Source organism: Budorcas taxicolor, chromosome 5 (genome assembly GCF_023091745.1).
Source record: "Budorcas taxicolor isolate Tak-1 chromosome 5, Takin1.1, whole genome shotgun sequence".
In the NCBI taxonomy this organism is placed as follows: Eukaryota; Metazoa; Chordata; class Mammalia; order Artiodactyla; family Bovidae; genus Budorcas; species Budorcas taxicolor.
In genome coordinates this window covers 1,757,507-1,780,199 of record NC_068914.1, presented here as the reverse complement: position 1 = coordinate 1,780,199, position 22,693 = coordinate 1,757,507, and the positions used below count along the sequence as shown (strand labels likewise).

The window sequence follows — 22,693 nt, the reverse complement described above, 5'->3', positions numbered from 1 at the left end:
GGTTGTTTAAACGATGCTGTCTGAAGGCTGTGCTGAAAAGTACCTGGCAGAGTCCTTTTCAGTGAGCCTCTGGCACAGCCATCTAGCCTGTGGCTGATTGCAAGGGGCTTCGGGGAGACATCAGACTGAAATAATAGGAAGTGTCTGTAGATGGCAGAGACTTAGATGGCTCTGCTTGCTCTGTTCGTGATCATTTTAGAAATGAAACATTTGATCAGAGAATTTAAGAAAAATGTAACTGGCAGGGAAATCTGGTTATTTCTCTCACATGCAAAGCACGATAATTAAGTCAACCCCCCAATTTTGGAGAAATAATTATAAACATAATTAACTCAGTGTTCAAAGAATGCAGTGAACAGTATATCTGGTTTATAAGAATGAGTGAGCATAAACTTTGCAGAGAAAAAATCTTGAGATATTATAATCCTTAGACATAAACATACCATGAGTACAACACAGATTTATCGGGACTGTCAAGTACAGAGATTCAGTAAGCCTGGAACAGGTCCTAAACTTTCTGCGTATTAATGAAGCTCCATAGTAAGTGTTGGGAATCCCCGACTGAGACCCATGCCCTAGATGATGCTAGATTCAAATATTTAAAGTAGTGACCAAGTTAACGTTAAAAAACAGAAATCATGTCTGATAACAACAATATTGTATAGAGTGTGAATAGATCTTGCTCACGAATCTCTCTTCACTCATAGCTTCTTACACATTTCATCAGCGACAAATCAAGTAAACCGAGTCTCAGTGTCTCTCCCTTCATAGGATAGGGATACAAAAAAAAGGTACATTTTTGTCATTTTTCAGGGCCCCTGGGGAAGTCTCAAAGACAGGTTTAGGAGTGAAAGATATCATGAAACTTATATTGTATTTTATTTTACATTTAAGATTTGATTTGGTGTAGACAAAACCCAGAAGTTTTCAGGAGATTTGAGCATTTAAAAGAGAAATCAGATCATGGGTACTTGAAAAGCAATGGCAACTCATTTTAAAAGTGATGATAAACATTATCCACCACTGTGAGCTTAGTAGCTTTTCGATAATTAAAGATTCTTCTGATACAGTTGATGGTCATATTAATGAGTGTGGTTTTTTTTGATATTGCATAATACAATGTGTTAATCTTGGAGATTTGCATAATTCAGTGAGCCAGTAATTTCTAAATGGCCAGTGTGTGATGTTACAGAGTCATGCGTGGCTAGGATATTGTTCCAAAGAAAGATGGAGCTGTTGATTTCACTAGAGTATTAAGAGCTCATTAGTGTCAGAGTCTGAGTCCCAGGTAATTACTGAGTTTTTGTGTAGTACAAAGGGATATCCATAGTTGTTTCATGGTTATTAAAATACATACTCCTTTTCCAACTTCATAACTGTGTAAAGCCAAATAGTCTTTACTTCAATCGAAACAATGTGTCGGAGGAGACTGAATGCATAAGTAGCTTTGAGAACCCAGCTGTCTTCTATTAATTAGACAATAACAAGGTTTATAAAAGTGTGAAAACATGCTACTCTGTTGACTTTGTTTGGAAAAAATAGTTGGTTTTTGTAGAAATGTTATTTAACCCGGTTTATTACTGTTAATTCTAAATGAATTAAGAGATACCTAGTTAACCCCTCCGGCAATCAACCGTGCAGCTCCTGGAGCTGAATTTGCTCCAAACACATGTCGCCGATACTGATAAAATTGCAGTGTCTAGTTTCCCAAAACCCTTAAAAGAAGGACCCTTTTTGGACATGGCCGAATTCTACTCTGGAAAAGTGTTAGGGATTCCTCCCAGTGGTTTAGGTCTTCCCTGCCTGTAGTACTCTAGGGAGTATGCTGGGGGCAGAGGGTAAGGGAGGGGTGATATTTAACAAATCAGTTGTGTGTGGTGTATCCTTTCACTAATTAGTCCTGTGTGGTGCATTCCTGAAACCCCTGTGATTGTTGGGAGCCTGCGAGGGTCGGGGGGCCATGGCAGAATGGATCCAGGTAGAGCCCCCGTCAATCTCAGTCGTTCCACTCTTTGTCCACCCTGTTCAATTTGCTTTCTTGTTCTTACACCGCCACCGCACCCCCCCCCCCCCCCCCACCAACCCCAGTCGGTAAAGAATCTGCCTGCAGTGCTGGAGACCTGGGTTCAATTCCTGGGTCAGGAAGATCCCCTGGAGAAGGAAATGGCAACCCACTCCAGTATTCTTGCCTAGAGAATTCCACGGACAGAGGAATTTGGCGGGCTACAGTCCATGGGGTCGCAAGAGTCGGACACGACTGAGTGCACTGTCTCATCTTTTAAATTGTCCATTTTAATTTTGAATATAGTAAATGTCCATAGGTATAGTCCACATAAACAAAACGGTTTTGGAGTTCTCAATAATATTTTATGTTGTTAAGGAGTCCTGAGACTAAAGGTACTGCTGTACCCCCTGGCATATGCCATGGGGTATACATGGCAGATACTGCTGTGCCCCTCCAGGGTGGAGGAGGGCAGGAGGAATGCCAGAGAATGGAATAGCAGCTGCATCAGGAAAGGAAACTGTGCTCCCAGAAAACATCCGGGGTGATGTCTTTAGAACTATCTTACATATTCACCCTTAATCAAAGTCGTGTGAGGAAGTGAGGACTTTTGCTTCTGTTGCTGCTCAGAACATTGTTGGAGTTCTGCTGGAGATGGTGGATTTTGGTTAGTTACCAGTGTCTTTCACACATAAATTGGGGGGGCTGTGTGTGTTTAATGACGTAACTGGTTGTGGTCAGAGTTTGAGGGAGGTTCTATCATTTGACTCTTCGGTGCAGATTCCCCACTACTTGCTGAGCCGGCCCACTGCACTGTCTCCTCGTTGATTCTTAGCCTCTTCGTGGTGTGTTTGGTCTCAGGAGGCTCTGCATCTGGGCTCCGCCCCCAGGTCCATTTTACTGGAGTCACACACAGACTTGCAAAATCATTGACAGAACCGATTAAATTGGGAAATGTCCCATATTTTTCAACAGAGATTCTCTTTATCTTTGTGATTTGGTAACTTCTTAACATTAACAGAACTTTGCTTTCTTATACCCTTAAACTGTTTTTCTCAAACCTGTTTATCGATCTGTTTCCTGACTGATTTATTTGTATTAACTCAGTTATGAGCTCACTGCCATCTTTTAAAGAGAAATTCACATTGTCAGGAGTCATGATTCACTTTTCTAAAACATGAGTCAGAGCCTATATGGGTTATTCTGGCCCCGGATTTACAATCAGACTTGCATCTAAAGCTGTGGTACATATACACAATGGAGTATTACTCAGCCATTAAAAAGAATACATTTGAATCAGTTCTAATGAGATGGATGAAACTGGAGCCGATTATACATAGTGAAGTAAGCCAGAAAGAAAAACACCAATACAGTATACTAACACATATATATGGAATTTAGAAAGATAGTAACAATGACCCTGTATGCGAGACAGCAAAAGAGACACAGATGTGTAGAGCAGAGTTTTGGACTCTGTGGCAGAGAAGGAGAGGGTGGGATGATTTGGGAGAATGGCATTGAAACATGTATACTATCATGTAAGAAACAAATCGCCAGTCTATGTCCGATGCAGGATACAGGATGCTTGGGGCTGGTGCACGGGGATGACCCAGAGAGATGTTATGGGGAGGGAGGTGGGAGGGGGGTTCATGTTTGGGAACGCATGTACACCCGTGGTGGATTCATGTGAGTGTATGGCAAAACCAATACAGTACTGTAAAGCAAAATAAAGTAAAAAAAAAAAAAAAAGAAAAAAAAGAAAATTGGAGATTAAAAAAAATACTTGGAAAAAAAAAAAAATGTGGCCTGGGGGCCAGCAGCATGGGAGTCGCCTGGGAGCTCATTAGAAACACAGGATCTCAGCTGTCCTCAGACCTACCAGTCTGCATTTCAGCAAGATCCCTCGGTAATTCAGATGTAGCAGGTTTCGGAAGGACTGGTCTGAAAGAGGCAACGGATGAGAAAAGGAACTGTGTTCGGAGGCGTTCTCTTGTTGAATGTAGAGAAAAAGAGCCCACGGAGAGAGGCAGGGGTGAGAGCCAGCTGGGGAGGTGTGTGGCCTGGCACCCCCGCGCTTCTCTGCGGAGGGAGCAGGCAGTGAGGCCCTCTGTGAAGACGGCGGTGCCTGCGGGGCAGTGGCGGGATGTGCTGGTGCCGGCGTGGAGGGTTTGCCGCTTGGGCGCTGACGCTTAGTTCCAGCCTGAGCTGCAGTGAACGCGCTCTCTTATTCCTCACGCCCGGTCCTGATACTGATGTTGGCAAGCTTCCCTTCTCATTGGAAGCCCGTCGGCTGCGCGGGGATGGCCTGGCCAGCTCTGCCGCCGGCGGCGCCTGTGCTCTTGGTGTCCTTCTCTCCTCTCCCCCAGCTGCGCGCCGTCGGGACGCCGTCTCGAGGCGCTGCTGCGGCCCCGCGGCCCCCGGCGCAGCCTCAGACGTGGACTGGCTTGTCAGCGCCCCGTGCCTGGCTCAGTTTGTAGGCGGCAGTCGCAGAGCAAATAAAGACGGAATGGATGAGAGACTTGATTAGAGTGAATCCGGGGACTTGCTTCCTTTCAGTTAGTCCAAATAAACGGAGCAGTGTTTTTAAAAAACTACGGTCTATTGGAACTGAATGGTTAATTTCCTACCAAATAGTAGAGAAGCAATGCCAAATATTGAGGCTTTAAAACATCTGTATCTTCCGGGGCTCTGGGGCTAGTTATTTGTTTTTACCCTGCAGAATACTGAATTGTTCTAACAAGGAAAACAGGATAAAGTTTACATCATTAAGCTTATTTCTCAAGTTCACAAGGTAAAGAGCAACTTTTAGATCTCAATCTTGATTTACAATGTTACCTAGCTCAACAGCTAGGCTCTCCCCACTCAGTACCGTTCTCTATGGAATAATGACTGTTGGAAAGGTCTCAGTTCAGTTCAGTTCAGTCGCTCAGTCTTGTCCGACTCTTTGCGACCCCATGAATCGCAGCACGCCAGGCCTCCCTGTCCATCACCACCTCCCGGAGTTCACTCAGACTCATGTCCATCGAGTCGGTGATGCCATCCAGCCATCTCATCCTCTGTCGTCCCCTTCTCCTCCTGCCCCCAATCCCTCCCAGCATCAGAGTCTTTTCCAGTGAGTCAGCTCTTCACATGAGGTGGCCAACGTACTGGAGCTTCAGCTTCAGCATCATTCCTTCCAAAGAAATCCCAGGGCTGATCTCCTTCAGAATGGACTGGTTGGATCTCCTTGCAGTCCAAGGGACTCTCAAGAGTCTTCTCCAACACCACAGCTCAAAAGCATCAATTCTTCGGCGCTCAGCCTTCTTCACAGTCCAACTCTCACATCCATACATGACCACTGGAAAAACCATAGCCTTGACTAGCCGGACCTTAGTTGGCAAAGTAATGTCTCTGCTTTTGAATATGCTATCTAGGTTGGTCATAACTTCTCTTCCAAGGAGTAAGCGTCTTTTAAAGGTCTAGGACGTGAATTATTGCTGCTTGGAACTTCTCTGTAGATTTCCAGATGGTGTTAAACTGGCTATTTCTTGTAAGGTAGCAGGTAATTTGATAGTGGTTATAATTGGTTTTCTGTACAAATAATACAAAGCATATGGCATCTTTGTTCTAATATAGTTGACTAGATTAAAACTTAGTAGTGAGTTGCCAGCAGGTGAGCCTTTAGGTTGGATTTGCAGCAGTGTCCTGTCTTTGTCCCCAGGGCGTTCTTGACTCATGAATGAAACTTCGCTGTTTATAGATTTACCTTGCCTGTGGACTCTCATTTTCCACAGAAATAGACATTGGTGATATACTGCCAACACCTTGAACATTCCTTATAATTTTATTCTTTTCCTTTATAGCTAGCTAAGTGATGAGCTTAAGCCCAAGAAACAGTCCATGAAACTAAACACTTAATAACATTGTCATATTGTATTACATCTAAGAGATATGAATTTCTGTTTGTACTCAGATTTATAAAGTAAGGGAGAATATAATAAAATTATTCTCAAAATTACACAAACACATTGCTGTAAAGACAAGACAATATTGGCAAAACGTGCTGAGTGGCAGGCTACTTGGGAGGTCGTAAAACATTTCTGCATAATCATTTTAGTGATACAAAGTGTACAGAAGCCAAGTGTACGAAAGTCAAAGCAATCTGTGACTTGATGGATTGAGGGGAAGGGGAAAGTCAGAATTTTCTTGGTGGCCAGCTTTCTTGGAGGACAGCCTTAGTGGAATGGAATCAACTCTTCCTCAAAGGAGTTTTTATATCATCCACCCGCTCCTTTGTACTTCCTTCTGATAGAAGAATTCTGCCTCCATCTCAGCATTTTGTGGTCTTTGCCGTGGTTATTGCCTGGCATGTGAACTGAATGGAGAATAGATAATCTTAAAAATACACATAAGATCGTCTCTTCCATTTCCAGTAGATTTTTTTTTTTTTTTTTTTTACTCATTTGATTTAGAGCAAGCCTGAGTGGATGCAGGGAAAGTTACTGTATTATTTTTAAAAATCATATTTACATTTGGAACATTCTCTCTCTGTTTGTTTTTTTTTTTTTTTTAACAATTTCGTAGTGTGGAATATTGCTGTATTCATTTGCTAGGGATATCATAACGAAGTACCATAGACTGGATGGTTAAAACAACAGGAATTTATTTTCTTATTGTTCTGGAAGTTTTAAGTCCAAGATCAAGGTGTCAGCAGGTTAGGTTCTTGTGGACCTCTTTCCTGAATGTGTAGATAAATGGCCATCTTCTCCCTGTGTCTTCTGTGTTCGTATATCTGTGTCCTAATTTGCTCTTCTTATAAGGACGCACTGTTTTAGGGCCTGCCCTGATGGCCTCATTTTAGTAGTTTCTTCTTTAAAGACTTCCATCTCCAAATGTAGTCACATTCTCGGTATTTAGAGTTAGGGCATCAACATGATTGGAGGTGAGTTCAGTTCAATTCAGTCGCTCAGTCGTGTCCTACTCTTTGCGACCCCATGAATCGCAGCACGCCAGGCCTCCCTGTCCATCACCAACTCCCGGAGTTTACACAAACTCACGTCCATCGAGTCAGCGATGCCATCCAGCCATCTCATCCTCAGTCGTCCCCTTCTCCTCCTGCCCGCAATCCCTCCCAGCATAAGAGTCTTTTCCACTGAGTCATCTCTTCGCATGAGGTGGCCAAAGTACTGGAGTTGCAGCTTTAGCATCATTCCTTCCAAAGAAATCCCAGAGCTGATCTCCTTTAGGATGGACTGGTTGGATCTCCTTGCAGTCCAAGGCACTCTCAAGAGTCTTCTCTAACACCACAGTTCAAAAGCATCAGTTCTTCAGCACTCAGCCTCCTTCACAGTCCAACTCTCACATCTCTACATAACCACAGGAAAAACCATAGCCTTGACTAGACAGACCTTAGTCGGCAAAGTAATGTCTCTGCTTTTGAATATGCTATCTAGGTTGGTCATAACTTTTCTTCCAAGGAGTTAGCGTCTTTTAATTTCATGGCTGCAGTCACCATCTGCAGTGATTTTGGAGCCCAAGAAAATATAGTCTGCCACTGTTTCCGCTGTTTCCCCATCTATTTCCCATGAAGTGATGGGACCAGATGCCATGATCTTCATTTTCTGAATTTTGAGCTTTAGGCCAACGTTTTCACTCTCCACTTTCGCTTTCATCAAGAGGCTTTTTAGTTCCTCTTCACTTTCTGCCATAAGGGTGGTGTCATTTGCATATCTGAAGTTATTGATATTTCTCCCAGCAATCTTAATTCCAGCTTGTGCTTCTTCCAGCCCAGCGTTTCTCATGATGTACTCTGCATATAAGTTAAATAAGCAGGGTGACAATATACAGCCTTGACGTACTCCTTTTCCTATTTGGAACCAGTCTGTTGTTCCATGTCCAGTTCTAACTGTTGCTTCCTGACCTGCATACAGATTTCTCAAGAGGCAGGTTAGGTGGTCTGGTATTCCCTTCTCTTTCAGAATTTTCCACAGTTTATTGTGAGCGGGGTAACAATTCCGTCTCTAACAATTATGTATCAGGGAGGTCAATTTACAAGCAGGAAGACCAGGAAGAAAGTTATTCAAGAATTCCAGGTCAGAAATGAAGGACCGTAAAGGCATTGGCAGTAGAAGCGGAGATGAGATTTGAGATTGAGAGCCATGTGGTGGGGAAGGACTTGATGAAAAGACTGGAGGTTGAAGGCGGAGGAGTGAGAGAGGGAGGGGGCTAGCAGGACTCCGTTCTCTCTCGTCCAGGAGGAGTGGGCTTGCGGGGGGCGTGGGCTGTGGCCCCTCTCTCATCCAGGAGGAGTGGGCTTGCGGGGGGCGTGGGCTGTGGCCCCTCTCTCGTCCAGGAGGAGTGGGCTTGCGGGGGGCGTGGGCTGTGGCCCCTCTCTCGTCCAGGAGGAGTGGGCTTGCAGGGGGCGTGGGCTGTGGCCCCTCTCTCGTCCAGGAGGAGTGGGCTTGTGGGGGCCGTGGGCTGTGGCCCCTCTCTCGTCCAGGAGGAGTGGGCTTGCGGGGGGCGTGGGCTGTGGCCCCTGCAGAGACTGGTGCTCTCCCACCGTTGTTGGGGCTTTGGCCTTGTCTCCTTTCTCCGCGCCTTACAGCAGCTCCTCATCGCAGGGGCCGCATCACACACAACTGGAAACACAGTTTAACCCCTCTGAACCTCCTCTTGAATGCTGCTTAAGATACGTATTACCCGCGTATTTTTACAGTTAGCTCAAAAGTCCTGTCCTTTACTTACTATAAGTTCCTTTAGGGACAAGACTCTTGTTTTATTCATATTTGCCGAATTCTCCGGTTTCTAATAGCTGGCCCTGTACACAGTAGTTGGTGCACAGCAAATTCTAATTGAGGGAATAGTTTGTTAGTAGGATTATTATGTTCAGTTACTTGTTTGCCCGTTTTAGTCAAAACTTAATGCCTTAGGTAAAGTAAACCTATTTGTTTTTCTTGCAGAATGAGAAGACTTTGGGACATTCCATGAGTCACTCAAGCAACATTTCTAAGGTAGGGTGCCACTGAAATATGTTATTTTTATAGCTTGGGGTTTTTATATTCTTTTCTTCCATATTTATACCTGGCATGTGTTTTATAGTCTTTTCAAGACATAAAGATCTCAATACATTGCTTTAATCTGCTCTGGAACCAGGTTATATGTGACGTATATAACAGTCATGGTTTTCTAGTGAGGCAGTTCTGAGCATGTGTTTGAGGGGAGTGAGTAATAGGAGAAAACCCTATTTCTTCCAGTTGAAATCATTTACTTTCAGGTAAAAGAATTCTCAGAGAGCTATCAGGGAATCTGTCGCCTCAATAAGGAATGCATTTGAGAGTAACAAAACAGCAGTTCTCCTGACTTAAACAGTCTTGGATTTATGTGGTTCTGATGACAAGAACCTGGCGTGCTGCGATTCATGGGGTCGCAAAGAGTCGGACGCGACTGAGAGGCTGAGCTGAGCTGAGCTGAGCTGATGACGGGATGTCTGGAGGCGGACGGCTCGTGGCTGATGTGCTGTTGCTCACAGATGTTGCCGGGGACCCAGGCTCTTTCTGCTTCCTGTGTGCCGTCTTCCTTGGCACACTGTCATCCTCGGCACATTGTCATCCTCTTGTTTGACACCTTATGGTCTTGGGGTGGGAGCTGGACCTTAGCTGACACTCTAGCTGTGTGGTCTGTCAGCTGAGAGTGACCCTTTTCAGACAGAAGGCAAAAGCTTTCCCGGAAGCCCCACTCAGTTGCCTGACTTCTGCGTAGATCTCACTGGTGAGAACTGGATCACAAGACCACTGCCAGCTGCAACGTGGCTGGGAAAAGGAGGGCAGGGAGGGTGAATCAGCCAGCCAACAGCACCTGATCACCTGTGGGATAGTCAGCTGGGCAGTCTGTCAGGAGTACATCAGATGCTTGGGGTGACCCCAGAGCCTACAGGCAGTGTCTCTCATGCCAGTGAGCTTCTCGCATGCCCTGCTCATCTCTCAGCCCAGACACGGGCTCCGACCCACACCTTGTTCGTGCAGGTGTGTCTGTGATGGTTCCTGGCAGAGGTGGGCCTTCTCCCCAAGTCTCTGTCAGATCTGGACAGTACAGCAAAACCCGGCCTGCTGCCTCGGGCCTTTAATTTCTTTAAGACAGTCACATTATATGCTAAATGGCTTTTATTCAGATCACTCTGTATTATACTTTGGAATTAAAAGTAGAATGTAGAAAATCCTGTAAGACATTAATCAGTCTGCTCTCAGGCATGCTTGTGATCTAACCATGACTTTCTGCCACTGATTTTGCATAAAAAGACAATCCATAGTGCTTAGTGTGCCTGAACAGCATTTACAGTGCTTCTTGGTTCATTGCTGACCTGTGTGTGTGTGTGAAGTCGCTCAGTCATGCCCGACTCTTTGTGACCCCATGGACTGTAGCCCGCCAGGCTCCTCTGTCTGTGAGACTTTCCAGGCAGAGTGGGTAGCGATTTCATTCTCCAGGGGATCTTCCGGATCCAGGGATTGAACTCCCATCTCATTATGTCTCCTGTGTTGGCAAGCAGGTTCTTAACCACTGTGCCACCTAGGAAGCCTTCCCCCACATCAGTGGGGTGGCTTTAGGCACCTTATATGAATACCTTTCAGTGAACCCTGTCTGCCGTTCCAGCCTCCTTTCCTTTCCTCCGCTGTTCCTTCCGCCAGGAATGCAGGAGCTGTAGAATGCATGGTGGTGCATGGTTACTGTCAGAGTACAATGGCCAGTTTTGACCTGTGACTCTTTGAAGGAGCTGTCCAAAGTGTTTCTCTAGACACAACTCTCCAACAGTGTCTAGAGGAGCTTTGTATGGGCTTGGCACAGACCTGGGGTGTGGGCCTTCTCAGTTACTCGGTAAGGGTTTTAGGGTAAGGTGAACAAAGGTTTACCAGCCATGTGACTTTGAGTAAGGACACTCCTCTGAACTTTAATTTTTTGATGAGTAAAATTAGGATAATAATACGACCTTCAGGCTTGTTGTGAGTCTTAGCGATAATGTTTGCCAGAAGCCATGTGGCAGCTTCCTCAATGTAGTGAGTCAATAAATAAGGTGACTCTTGCTAAACTTGGTTGAACCCTGGAGACCTTTGATTGATTGAATCAGGACAGTCTTATTATTTCACTGCTGATTGAAGAACTGCAGGCAGGCTTTGTTTTATTTATTTCACTTTATTACACTTTTCAAATATTGCATTTTTTATAAATTGAAGGTTTGTGGCAACCTTGCTTCGAGGCAGTAAATCAGCACCATTTTTCCAACAGCATTTGCTCACTTGTCTCTGTGTCACAGTTTGGTAATTCTCTAAATATTTCAAGCTTTTTCATTCCTATTATTGTATTTGTTATGGTGATCTGTGATTGGTGATCTTTGATGTTACTACTGCGACTTGCCGAAAGTTCAGGTGATACTTAGCATTTTTTAACAATAATGTATTTTTTAATTGAGGTGTGGCTTCCCTGATAGCTCAGTTGGTTAAAGAATCCGCCTGCAATGCAGGAGACCCCGGTTCAATTCCTGGGTCTGGAAGATCTGCTGGAGAAGGGATGGGCTACCCACCACTCCAGTGCCCTTGGGCTTCCCTTGTGGCTCAGATGGTAAAGAAGCCGCCTGCAGTGTGGGAGGCCTGGGTTCGATTCCTGGGTTGGGAATATCTCCTGGAGAAGGGAAAGGCTACCCACTCGAGTGTACCAGCCTGGAGAACGCCATGGACTGTATAGTCTATGGGGTTGCAAAGAGTCGGGCACCACTGAGCGAGTTTCACTCTGTTTTTTAGTTACAGTGTTACTTCAGAGTTAATGAAGAACTGTGAAAGCCCACAGCTTTTTTCCATAGTCCAGAAAGGAGATCTGGGCTTCTTGCATTTCCACAGCAGAAATTCCTGCACACTTCACTGGGATCAAAAGAAAACTTCAGGAGTGGGGAGTCTTGTTTCCGCACACAACTAACTTCCCAGTGATCTCACCAGCACGAAATTTTGTTGCAAAAGCCTCCTTAAGTATGTTAGGGATGAGCAAGTTAAATGGGGCTGAAGAACAGAGGGCAGGGTTGCTATGAAGCTTGTTTTTGAGAATGCAGTTCTTTCTTGTTCTATTTATAAAACAAGCCTGTTATTTGAGGCTACTTTTAGGCCAAGACATGTAAAACTCTTGTCTTCAGTGTAGCAGACATACTTAAGCAGACGCTTCCTACCCTTGGACTAGAGGATACAAGGGGAGGTCAGTCTATGGACAGGCGCCTGGGATTTTGTCTTTGTCGAGGGGCGTTTCCTGCCGCCGCGGCCTGTCCCCGGGCTTCAGGCAGCGCTCGTGCCAGTCCGTCGTGTGCAGTCTGCCTTACACTCTGGTTAACAAGCTCACAAAATGTTCTTCGTTACGTCGCCTAAACTCTTATTCTGTCAACCACCACTGGTGCTGATTCTGCCCTTTGTGAACTAGAGCTCTGACAGGCAGTGGGATTTGAGAGGCTTTGTGTTGGAGAGAAGGGAGGGCATGAGGTGGGCCTCCGCTGTCGGAGTGGTGGGCAGCCTCTGACTGATGGCCGTCACTCCTGGGTTACTTGGAGTGTGAGCTGGTGGGCGAATGCGCCCAGGTACTGACGTGGCCTTCAGGGGGACTCGGGTGGTCACAGAGGTTGCTCCTGGGAGGCCTGCTGTGTAACGGTGAGGTGACCTGACTCCCTGTCCAGGGGTGTTGTACCATTACTGCCCCCAACCTGCAAGCTGTCTCATCACCTGGCATAAAGGACCCTCAACCGTAAGGTGCACAAGGAGGCCCAGTGCAGTGTTTAGGAGTATTACATGAGTTCAGATTTTGTCTGCACGTAACTCTGTGCCAGACATCATGCTTTGCATGCTGAACCAAACAGTGGAGAGAGGAGTAAGCAGACATCCATAAGATACCTTTAGGGAGAATCATGAATGGGAAAGAAAAAGGGCTAAGGTACAAAGTTATGAGGCACCAGAGTTGGAAGGGCTGCCCAGGGAAGGTCTGGCTGAGAAGGGGATGCTTACAGCAGGACGTAAAGGGTTGAAAGGAGCTGGCCAGGATGGGTTAAACTGTAGTAGGAAACTGGTTTGTCGCCTCCCGGGGAAATCCAGTGCTTCAGGTGGAGAGAAGAGGAAGGCATCTGCAGCCTCAGTCGCAGAGTGGTGGCTCTCCTGGCCACCAGGTTGCAGGCCCCTGTAGACCCTGGGGCCGTGTTGGTTGGGGCTGCTCCAGTGAGGACCACTGTTGTTTAAGGCTCCCTGGGTGATGCTAGTAGTAAAGAACCCACCTGGCAGTGCGGGAGACAGGAGCGGGTTCGATCCCTGGGTCAGAAAGGTTCCCTGGAGGAGGGCATGGCAACCCACTGCAGTATTCTTGCCTGGAGAATCCCATGGACAGAGGAGCCTGGCGGGCTACGGTCTCTGGGGTCACACACAGTCAGACGCGACTGAAGCAACTTAGCGTGTTGTTTAATCGCTGAGTCGTGACTGACTCTTTGTGACCCCGTAGACTGTAGCCCGCCAGTCTCCTCTGTCCACGGGGTTTCCCAGCCACGAATACTGGAGTGGGTTGCCATTCCCTTCTCCAGGGGATCTTCCACAACCAGGGACTGAACCTGTGTCTTCTGCATGGGGGGCAGAGTCTTTACCGCTGAGCCCCCAGGGAAGCCCTGAGGGCCGCTGTGCTTCGACCAGAAGCCCTTTAGCGGAAGCTTGGGGTTCCCTGAGGAGGCTAGAATTCACGCTGTCCAAATGAAATGGTTTAAGATACAAGGAATCAGCTTAGGCCAGGTTCACTGTGGGAGCTGTACTTCCTCGAGCCTCTGCCGACGCCTCTCTGGGAGAGTTATCTGCAGCACCCAGACAGGGCATTAGCTTGCCCCTAGGGAAGCATTCTCATTCAACTCTGGGAACTGGATTTAGTCCAGGTGACACAGTTGCTTGAACAAGTTCACGGCTAGCAGCACTTCCCACAGGCAGATGACAGCGGCAAGCTGGGCATTGCTCACGGAGCCTGGAGCACGCATGCCGCCTCCTCCCTGCAGCCAGGTGAGGTGACTGAGCCCCAGCAGTTTCCGAAGGCTGGTACCCAGCGGAGTGTTTTAGAGCTCTGCCTGATTTTATTCAAGTATCTGACGAATCATGTGCCTGCCTCTGGTTAATCACACATTCCTGGGGAGAAGTCAGATTGGACGTATGTAATGAACACTTAAAATCATAGCTGTTCTGTTGTTTGGCCAGCAGATCTCCAGAGCTCCTAGAGCCCTTGAGTACTTTCTTGTTAATGTTAGGCAGGGAGCAGGAGTAGCAGAATGCCACGCGCCAGGTATAAACACAGCCTTAGGGTGGCGACTCGCTAGCCACACACCTTGGTTTGATTGTCACGATCGAGTTCTCCCTGTTTCTGCATACAGAGTTAACCAGTGATAGACAGTTCACTCAGGCCTGTGGGTTAAGTGTAAGGCAGATGTGCCTTTCCCAGTTTATACTGAAGAAAGCAGCTGTCTCGAGGACAGTGTACTTACTTCATTCAGTAGAAACAAGGAGAATGAACTGGCAGGGTTACTGGCATCAAGCGGGGGCGGCCTGCTTCCCATGTGTCCTGAACACCACGTAGCCTCACTTTGGGTCCTGATGAAGCTCCATGCTCAGTGTCTTGCTGTTTGGCTCTCCTTTCTCACAAATTGGCTGACTCTGTTTTCTTTTTTTCCTCCTGATTTGTTACAGTTGGGTGTCGGTCATAGCTGTAGGCCAGCAGCTTTCGGCTTAGCTCTGGACCCCCGGCAGAGTACGGGGCCAGAGGCTCAAACTGCTTTCAGAACAATGTGAAGACGTGGTTTGCTCGCGTTGCTCCCGCTGTCTCACACGTGTGCAGTGGAGTTTCCAGAGTCTGAGAGGCGTGCAAGACGGTGTCTCCTGCCTGCCACTGAAAGAATGTGTGCTGGTAGTCTTGTGTTTTACGAATTTCTGATCTTTGGTTGATGTAACTGCATAAACACACACTCTTTGGGGCCCTCATTAGTTTTTCTTTTTTTTCTTTTAGTGTGTAAAGTGACCCTGACACCAGCTAGTTTGAGAACCTCTGTTTTAGATGTATTAATAGACATGCAGTTGCCCCAGAGTGTCCTTCTTTTATTTATTCAACAAATGCTCATTGAACAGCCCCTGTGTGCAGGGCACCACGCACAACTAAGTAGCAGCAACTTCTGAATGAACGTGTTGTTCTAGTGACGCCTTCTTATAAACCTTGACAGTGCCAGCGGAGAAGTGAACAGGGCACAGAGATAGCGAATAACAGGCGAGAAGCCTTTTCTGCGGAGGAAGCCGAGGAAGGGCCAGTCGTGCTGGGTGGGGTGTGGAGCACCCCAGGGGAGGCAGGAGTGGGTGAGGTGCGAGGCGGTGGCCAGCGCCGAGTCGCAGAGCGTGAGGGGTGACGGGGTTTCAGGCAGGTCTCTGAATATTCTTTTAGATTTGGGGTCGGGGGGGGGGGCATGTACTTAAAGAGATTACTGATCTCATTTGTTACCTAACATGTTGGCTTTAGGGGAACAGCCTTAGCATTACGTTTGAGTTCATCTTCTTGTCTCTCGGTTCCTCTCAGTTGCGTTTCCCAGGAGAGCAGCCTGAGCAGAAACTCTTTTCATCGCAAGTGAGTGGCCAGTGGTAGCCTGTTGGAGTGGGGCATTTCACCACAGAAACACCTCAGAGTTCACTCTGCAGGCCAGCAAGCAGCGGCTAGCAGTACAGCTGGAAGCCTTCTCAGTGGGGGCTTTCTGAGAATGGCGTGTCACAGTCCTGCATCTCTGATTTCATAAGACCCTCGTAGCAGCCCTGTGGATTGCTGCCCTGATTTCTAAGTGGTTAGATTCCTGTGCCGAGCGGTGTGCTCTTGGGAGGCGGTGTGCTTAGCCAGGCAGCCCCAGAACACACACACACTGAGGACTTTGGAGGCCAAAGCCGCTGCTTGTGCTGCCGCCTCAGAATTTTCTCCAGGAACAATTGGAAATAAAAATGTGTCTCAGTTATATTCGAAAAGTTAAATATTTAAAAGAAGTCTGTAGTAGTGAAGGGTCCTTTTGAGTAGTAAGCGACTCAGAAACCCAGCCCCCTACCGCGGTGTTTCTGGTGAGTCCAGTTCAGTGCAGTCGCTCCGTCGTGTCCGAGTCTTTGCGACCCCACGGACGGCAGCACGCCAGGCCTCCCTGTCCACCACCAACTCCTGGAGCTCACTCAGACTCATGTCCTTTGAGTCGGTGATGCCATGCAACCATCTCATCCTCTGTCGTCCCCTTCTCTTCCTGCCTTTAATCTTTACCACTATCAGGGTCTCTTCAAATGAGTCAGTTCTTCACATCAAGTGGCCAAAGTATTGGAGTTTCAGCTTCAGCATCAGTCCTTCCAGTGAATATTCAGGACTGATTTCCTTTAGGATGGACTGGTTGGATCTCCTTGCAGTCCAAAAGACTCTAAAGAGTCTTCTCCAACACCACAGTTCAAAAGCACCAATTCTTTGGTGCTCAGCTTTCTTTATAGTCCAACTCTCACATCCATACATGACTCTTGGAAAAACCATAGCTTTGATTAGACGGAGCTTTGTTGGCAAAGTAATGTCTCTGCTTTTTAATATCTTGTCTAGGTTGGTCATAGATTTCTTCCAAGGAGTAAGCGTCTTTTAATTTCATGGCTACAGTCACCATCTGCAGTGATTTTGGAGCCCCCCAAAATAAAGTCTGACAGTTTCCTCTGTTTCCCCATCTATTTGCCATTAAGTGATGGGACTGGATGCCATGATCTTCGTTTTCTGAGTGTTGAGTTTTAAGCCAACATTTTCACTCTCCTCTTTTCGCTTCATCAAGAGGCTTTTTAGTTCTTCTTCGCTTTCTGCCATAAGGGTGGTGTCATTTGCATATCTGATGTTATTGATATTTCTCCCAGCAGTCTTGATTCCAGCTTGTGTTTCATCCAGCCCAGCGTTTCTCATGATGTACTCTGCGTATAAGTTAATAAGCAGGGTGACAGTATACAGCCTTGATGTATTCCTTTCCCAATATGGAACCAGTCTGTTATTCCATGTCCAGTTCTAACTGTTGCTTCTTGACCTGCATACAGATTTCTCAGGAGGCAGGCCAGGTGGTCTGGTATTCCCATCTCTCTCTCAGATTTTTCCAGTTTGTTGTGATCCACACAGTCAAAGGCTTTGGCATAGTCAGTAAAGCAGAAATAGATGTTTTCCTGGAACTCTTTTGCTTTTTCTATGGTCCAGCAGATGTTGGCAATTTGATCTCTGGTGACTTTGGGGGTCTTTATACGGTTACAATTGGAGCTTCTGGGAATGTGAATCCATCTTTGCTCAGAAACTATTGCCTTCAATGCAATTTATTGGAAACAAATTATATTTGCAAGGTTCCCGACAGGAGCTTAAAGGCCTGCGTTGTGAGCTGGGCCGTGGTCGAGCCCTTCAGCTGTTGCCGTCCCTCTAGCAGTGCTGTGTGACACAGGCCCCTCGTTATGCTGGGGATATATTGTTACTCACGTAATTCCAACCCTCCCTAAGAGGCCACCAAAGAAGAGAGTTCAGTGTTTGTGCTGCTCACGAGACAATACTGAGAGTCATTTGTAATGGAAACCATTTTAGAATTCAGTGCACTCTCCTCCATGAATCCTATATTGTACATATTCTGTGCTGACTTTTTTTAATGGTCAGTTTTAATTAATTGCTATCGAGAAAGCTCATTCTTGGCACAGCCCTTTGTCAGGAGTCAACATGTATTTATCAGAGCAGCCACAGAACTGGCCTGTCCTTTAATTGTAGATCATTTTGAAAGTTGAATACAACTGGGTGTTTATTTTTAGAAATCAAGAATCTCTCAGAATGAAGCATTTCTTTTCACAGAGAACCTTCTGCGCTAAGCAGAAAGTTTTCTGAAATGCTGTCTCAGTTTGTACATTGTCTAAACTCCAGGTGAGATGCTATTTGCTTTATTACTTGAAGTCAGACCTGCTGAGTGGCAGTAAGGACCCGATCTCTATCTGCTGCTTTGAGGGCAGGAGGGCAGAAGCATTTAGTAACTTCTGAGCAGAAAGTAAAGGTAAGGTGGTCTGGTAAGCAGAGGTTCTGAAGTGCCACCCTCCACCCCGCCCCAAGATGTCACACCCTGATGCCCAAAGCTTGTCAGTGTGATGAGAGATATTGCTGACAAGATCATTGTAAAGGAATCATGTGAGCTCTTAAAGGCAGAGAGCGTTCCCTGCCTGGGGGCAGAGACTGGAAGCAAGAGTGGGCTTGAAGATGGGGAACGATGGATGGGGAATGCAGGCAGCCCCTGGCTGACAGCCAGGAAGTAGATGGGTCCTCAGTCCTAAAGCTGCCGGGAACTGCCTTCTGCCAGCAGCCTGAATGAGCGTGGGAGTGCGTTCTTCCCCAGAGCCTCCGCAAAGAAGGGAGGCCCTGAGCAGAGGGTCCCATTGCGCTGTGGGTCAGGCGACAGATTTGTGGGTTTGAGCCACTAGGTTTGCAGTGACTTGTTCACAGGCTGATCACAGTCTGATGCAGGTGGCAAGAGCCGTCTCTGTAGAGGAAACACCTCTCTCGGCAGCTGTCAGAGCTCGTCACTTCCAAAAGCTCTGTGCTGACAGTGTGGCATGCTTTCTTAATTTAGCCGTAGGCTTCTAAAGGAGGAAATACACGTGGCTCTCACAACATTCATTCTGACGTTTGGGGTTTTGTGTTTTTGGGAGAAATACAGCAGTGCAGTGACTTGCTCTGCTACTGTTGACAGTCATGTCCAAGCCCACAGACAGCGAGGTCATGTCCAAGCCCTTTGCTCCCACAGTTTTGTACAGGCCTTTTCGTGCACGTGTATAAAGGTGAATTCTTAAAAGAAGAGCTGCCGGGACGGGGTGCACATGCATCTGTAATTCTGAGTGAAAATTGCCAAATTGCCATCTTAGCTGGAGGTTTACCAGGCTGCTTTCACACCGGCAATGTGTGAGAGTGATTGTTAGCTCATACTTTTGCCAACGTGGGTATTTTATTGTTTAAAAACTCTTGTTAATGATGAAGGCATTTCTCATTTGAGCTTTAATTTGTATTTCTTGTTGTGAGAAAGGCTAAGCATCTTCTTATGTTGTAAGAGCCGTCTGTATTTCCTTTTCCAGTTTTGGATTAAGTCATTGCTTGATATGCTATAATTTGAGATCTGTTGGAAACCCGTGCGCTCTGTGTCTTGCCGTCCTTCTATAGTCCTTCCTCAGGTTCCTCCTGGCTTAAAGAGCAGACAGGCCCAACCAGACCATTTCCTGTGGCCCTACACCTGGTGATGAAAATCAGGTGGACAGATTCACTTTTAGTAGAGCACGAAATGTATTAAAAATAGCTTTGCTGGTAAATGAAAAAGGGCCCAGTGGAGTTTTGCAATAGAGAAGAAGGAGGAAGTGGCCGAGAGGAAGGCTGGAAAGTAGTGCGGTGAAAGGAGCAAGGGAAGGAAGTGAAGCAAAAGCAGGTGGGGAAGGTTAGGGAGGGAAGGTGCAGCTGGCGTCCCGTGGGAAGGAAGTCATCTCCAGCGCCATGGTGCAGAGTTCCTCCCAGGGCCTCCCAGTGGCGGTTTGTCCTCTTAAAGGGAAACAGAGGTGGGGGGGGGGGGGCATGCCAGCTTCTACCAGGGATATGTGGAAAGTTTTCTGTTGGCTGTAAGTGTTTGGCAGCCTTGATAAAATCATTTAGAACAACGAGTTGATAGAAAAGCCACCACTAAGTGACTTGAGCACAGCAAAGCAAACTTGTCACCCCTGAGAGGTAAGAGCAGCCAGGACTTAGGCCTCGTCATTCCTGAGAAGTAAGAGCAGCCGGGACTTAGGCCTCGTCATTCCTGAGAAGTAAGAGCGGCCGGGACTTAGGCCTCGTCATTCCTGAGAAGTAAGAGCAGCCGGGACTTAGGCCTCGTCATTCCTGAGAAGTAAGAGCAGCCGGGACTTAGGCCTCGTCATTCCTGAGAAGTAAGAGCGGCCGGGATTTAGGCCTCACCATTTCTGAGAATTAAGAGCAGCCGGGACTTAGGCCTAGACAGAGTCCAGAGGTTTGTTTGGGCATAATTGATTACAACATCTTAAAAAAAGGGGGGATTTTTATTAAAAAATTTTTGCAGTGAGATTGCTTTACATTCTTTTTCATGACTGGAATGTCTCTTGTTTGAGAACCAACAAAGAACCTCAGGAACAGAGGGCTTCAGTTTTCTCAACACACTTGAATTTTCACGTTATGAACATTCACACCTTTTGTCAGTAACTACAGAGTCCTGTGTGGCCTGATCCTCCCTCGAGGAGGGGACAGTATGTTCCCCCGTGTTGTGTGGGGCAGAGTCGCCTTCTCCCTTAAGCCAGCCCTGCCCCACAACCCGGAGAAGGCAATGGCACCCCACTCCAGTACTCTTGCCTGGAAAATCCCATGGACGTGGAGCCTGGTAGGCTGCAGTCCATGTGGTCTCGAAGAATCAGACACGACTGAGCGACTTCTCTTTCACTTTTCACTTTCATGCATTGGAGAAGGAGATGGCACCCCACTCCAGTGTTCTTGCCTGGAGAATCCCAGGGACAGGGGAGCCTGGTGGGCTGCCGTCTATGGGGTCGCACAGAGTTGGACACGCCTGAAGTGACTCAGCAGCAGCAGCAGCCCCACAACCTCCCACATGTCACCCCCTCGCTGTCGCTGTCCGCAGGAGCTAGGGTGCTATTGGCTGAGCCTCGGAGGGGACTGCGGCCTCTCGACTTACCTAGACCCGTGGTTGGACCCTGGAGCTGTGTGTGAAGCTGTCTCCCTCGTTTCATTGTCGCCATTGAATCCTTATGGGCAGGTTGATAGATTTTACTCAGCCTGGTACCAGCAGCAAGTTGAGCTCTTGAAAGGTGCTGTCGCTGTGCTCGGGGACCATTCTGCAGGAGGCCTGGTCCTGACCTTCACCACGTGCTCTTCTCCAGCTGGTAATGGAAGGAATGGGGCTGTGATGGCCCCGTGCCTCTTGCTCATTTTCTTGCTCTTGAGAAGGATAAGGCATTTGTTGGTTTGTATGTGTGTAAATCAACGGTTTTCCCATAACCTCCTATCTAATAAGAAGGGAGAGTTTGCCTCTGCCAGTGGGAGGCTTGTTGAGGCTTGGATGTTGCTGCTGAGAGCGTCTCGGATGAAGTGAGGGTGGGGGCACATAGCGGCGCCGCAGCTGGTCCTGTTTGCTGAACAGACGGAGCCGGGTCGTGGAGCCGCTGCAAGTGCAGACACGCCTGTGGGAGTCCCGTGGCACACCTGAGACGGGGCTCACGGAGAGGCTGGCAGTGTCACGTGTGTGGCAGTCCGGCCGCCTCCACAGTGCAGGGTTTCGCTCCGCTTTCAGGCTCTTCCCTCCTGCTGCTAAGCCTTGCCCCCTTCAGGGCCTGGGCAGTGTGGCTTGCTACCCTGATGTCCCTGTCTCACGTGAATTACTCGAGGTTCAGAACGGCAGTAAGAGAACGTTGGTCTTGCTTTCAGCTCCCATCTGACCCCTGCCTCCTCTCAAGGACACTGGCCCTGGGGTCGTCTCACTCTGCAGATGAGACCCGACTCTCCTTCACAGAGTTTGCCTTCTCTCCAGAGCACAGACAGTGTGTGTGTTTCGTGAGGCTCCGGTCCTCAGAATGTAACAGGGAAGGAGATAACAAGACGCTGCCTTGTGTCTGGATGAGCATGCTCTTTCCCAGTCCTCACGTGGGGAGGGCGCTTCCTTCTCTGCCTCAGTCCGAGCGACTCAGCTTGACCCAGCAACCTCGAGGAAGGAGATCTGAGGGCCCAGGAAGGTGTGAGGGCACAGTGCGAACTGACCTTCCTGTCCTCCCTCCCCCCAGGTCTGCTTGGGGAGGCTCCTGCTCTACACCATGACCGGCTTTTGGCCCCGCCTACAGATACTGAACAAAACTGGTCACCCTCACAGGTTAAAGAAGGAAGCGAGAAGTTCAAGGAGGCTGTCCATCTCAGAGCAGGGTTGGGACTGAGTATTAGAGACCCGGCCGATTGTAGGGGCTGGGGACATTAGAGTGGCTCCCCGTGGCCCACCTCCCTGTGATGTAACAGAAGAGGCTCCCTGTCCCCATTTCCGTGACATCTGTCTGGGAGGAGGGCACAGGAGAAGGTGGGGTGTGGGCATTGGGCAGCTCATGCAGTGGGACTGTAGTAGCAAAGAGTTGAGAGCCCCCCACTTTTGTTTTAGAAAGAATCATAACCAAACAGTGCAAGATTATTTGGGGAATGTCATTTTTCTGGCTCCAAATAAACGTTAGATTCTTAAGAACTTTGACCAGAAATGCTTTTAGAAAATAAATGTGGATTCTTTGGTGACTCAGAAGATGCGATGGTTGAGTAATGCTGCATAATTTTAGCATATACACGTGGCATGATAATGTATAACTTCATGGACCAGGTTTCATTAGGTTGACTTGGGTTTACGATGATGTTTCATCTCCGTGTTGAGGAACAGGAGTCCCTCTCCAGTGAACCCCTCAGGCAGAGTGCCGGCTCTCTCTGGCTCTGTCCAGGCTGGTGCACATGCTAGACAGGGGAGCTGGTGTTGCAAGTCAGGGGTTCCTCAGCTGCAGTGCTGGGATGAGAGTATGCGCCGGGGGTGACACTTCGCAAAGGTGGAGGCTTGGCCTCAGCTGGGAATGGTGGCCAGAGTGGGGCTTTCCAGTATCA

General features: G+C 47.6%; 1 protein-coding gene across 1 annotated transcript in view; it reads left to right on the top strand.

Moving 5' to 3' along the window:
- Nucleotides 1-22,693, top strand: part of MARCHF8 (membrane associated ring-CH-type finger 8) — a 110,611-nt gene that overhangs the window by 78,209 nt on the left and 9,709 nt on the right. Inside the window, exon 3 of the mRNA XM_052639936.1 lies at nt 8,941-8,991. Within this exon, the coding sequence (XP_052495896.1) occupies nt 8,941-8,991 (51 nt within the window). The remainder of the gene's footprint in view (nt 1-8,940; nt 8,992-22,693) is intronic.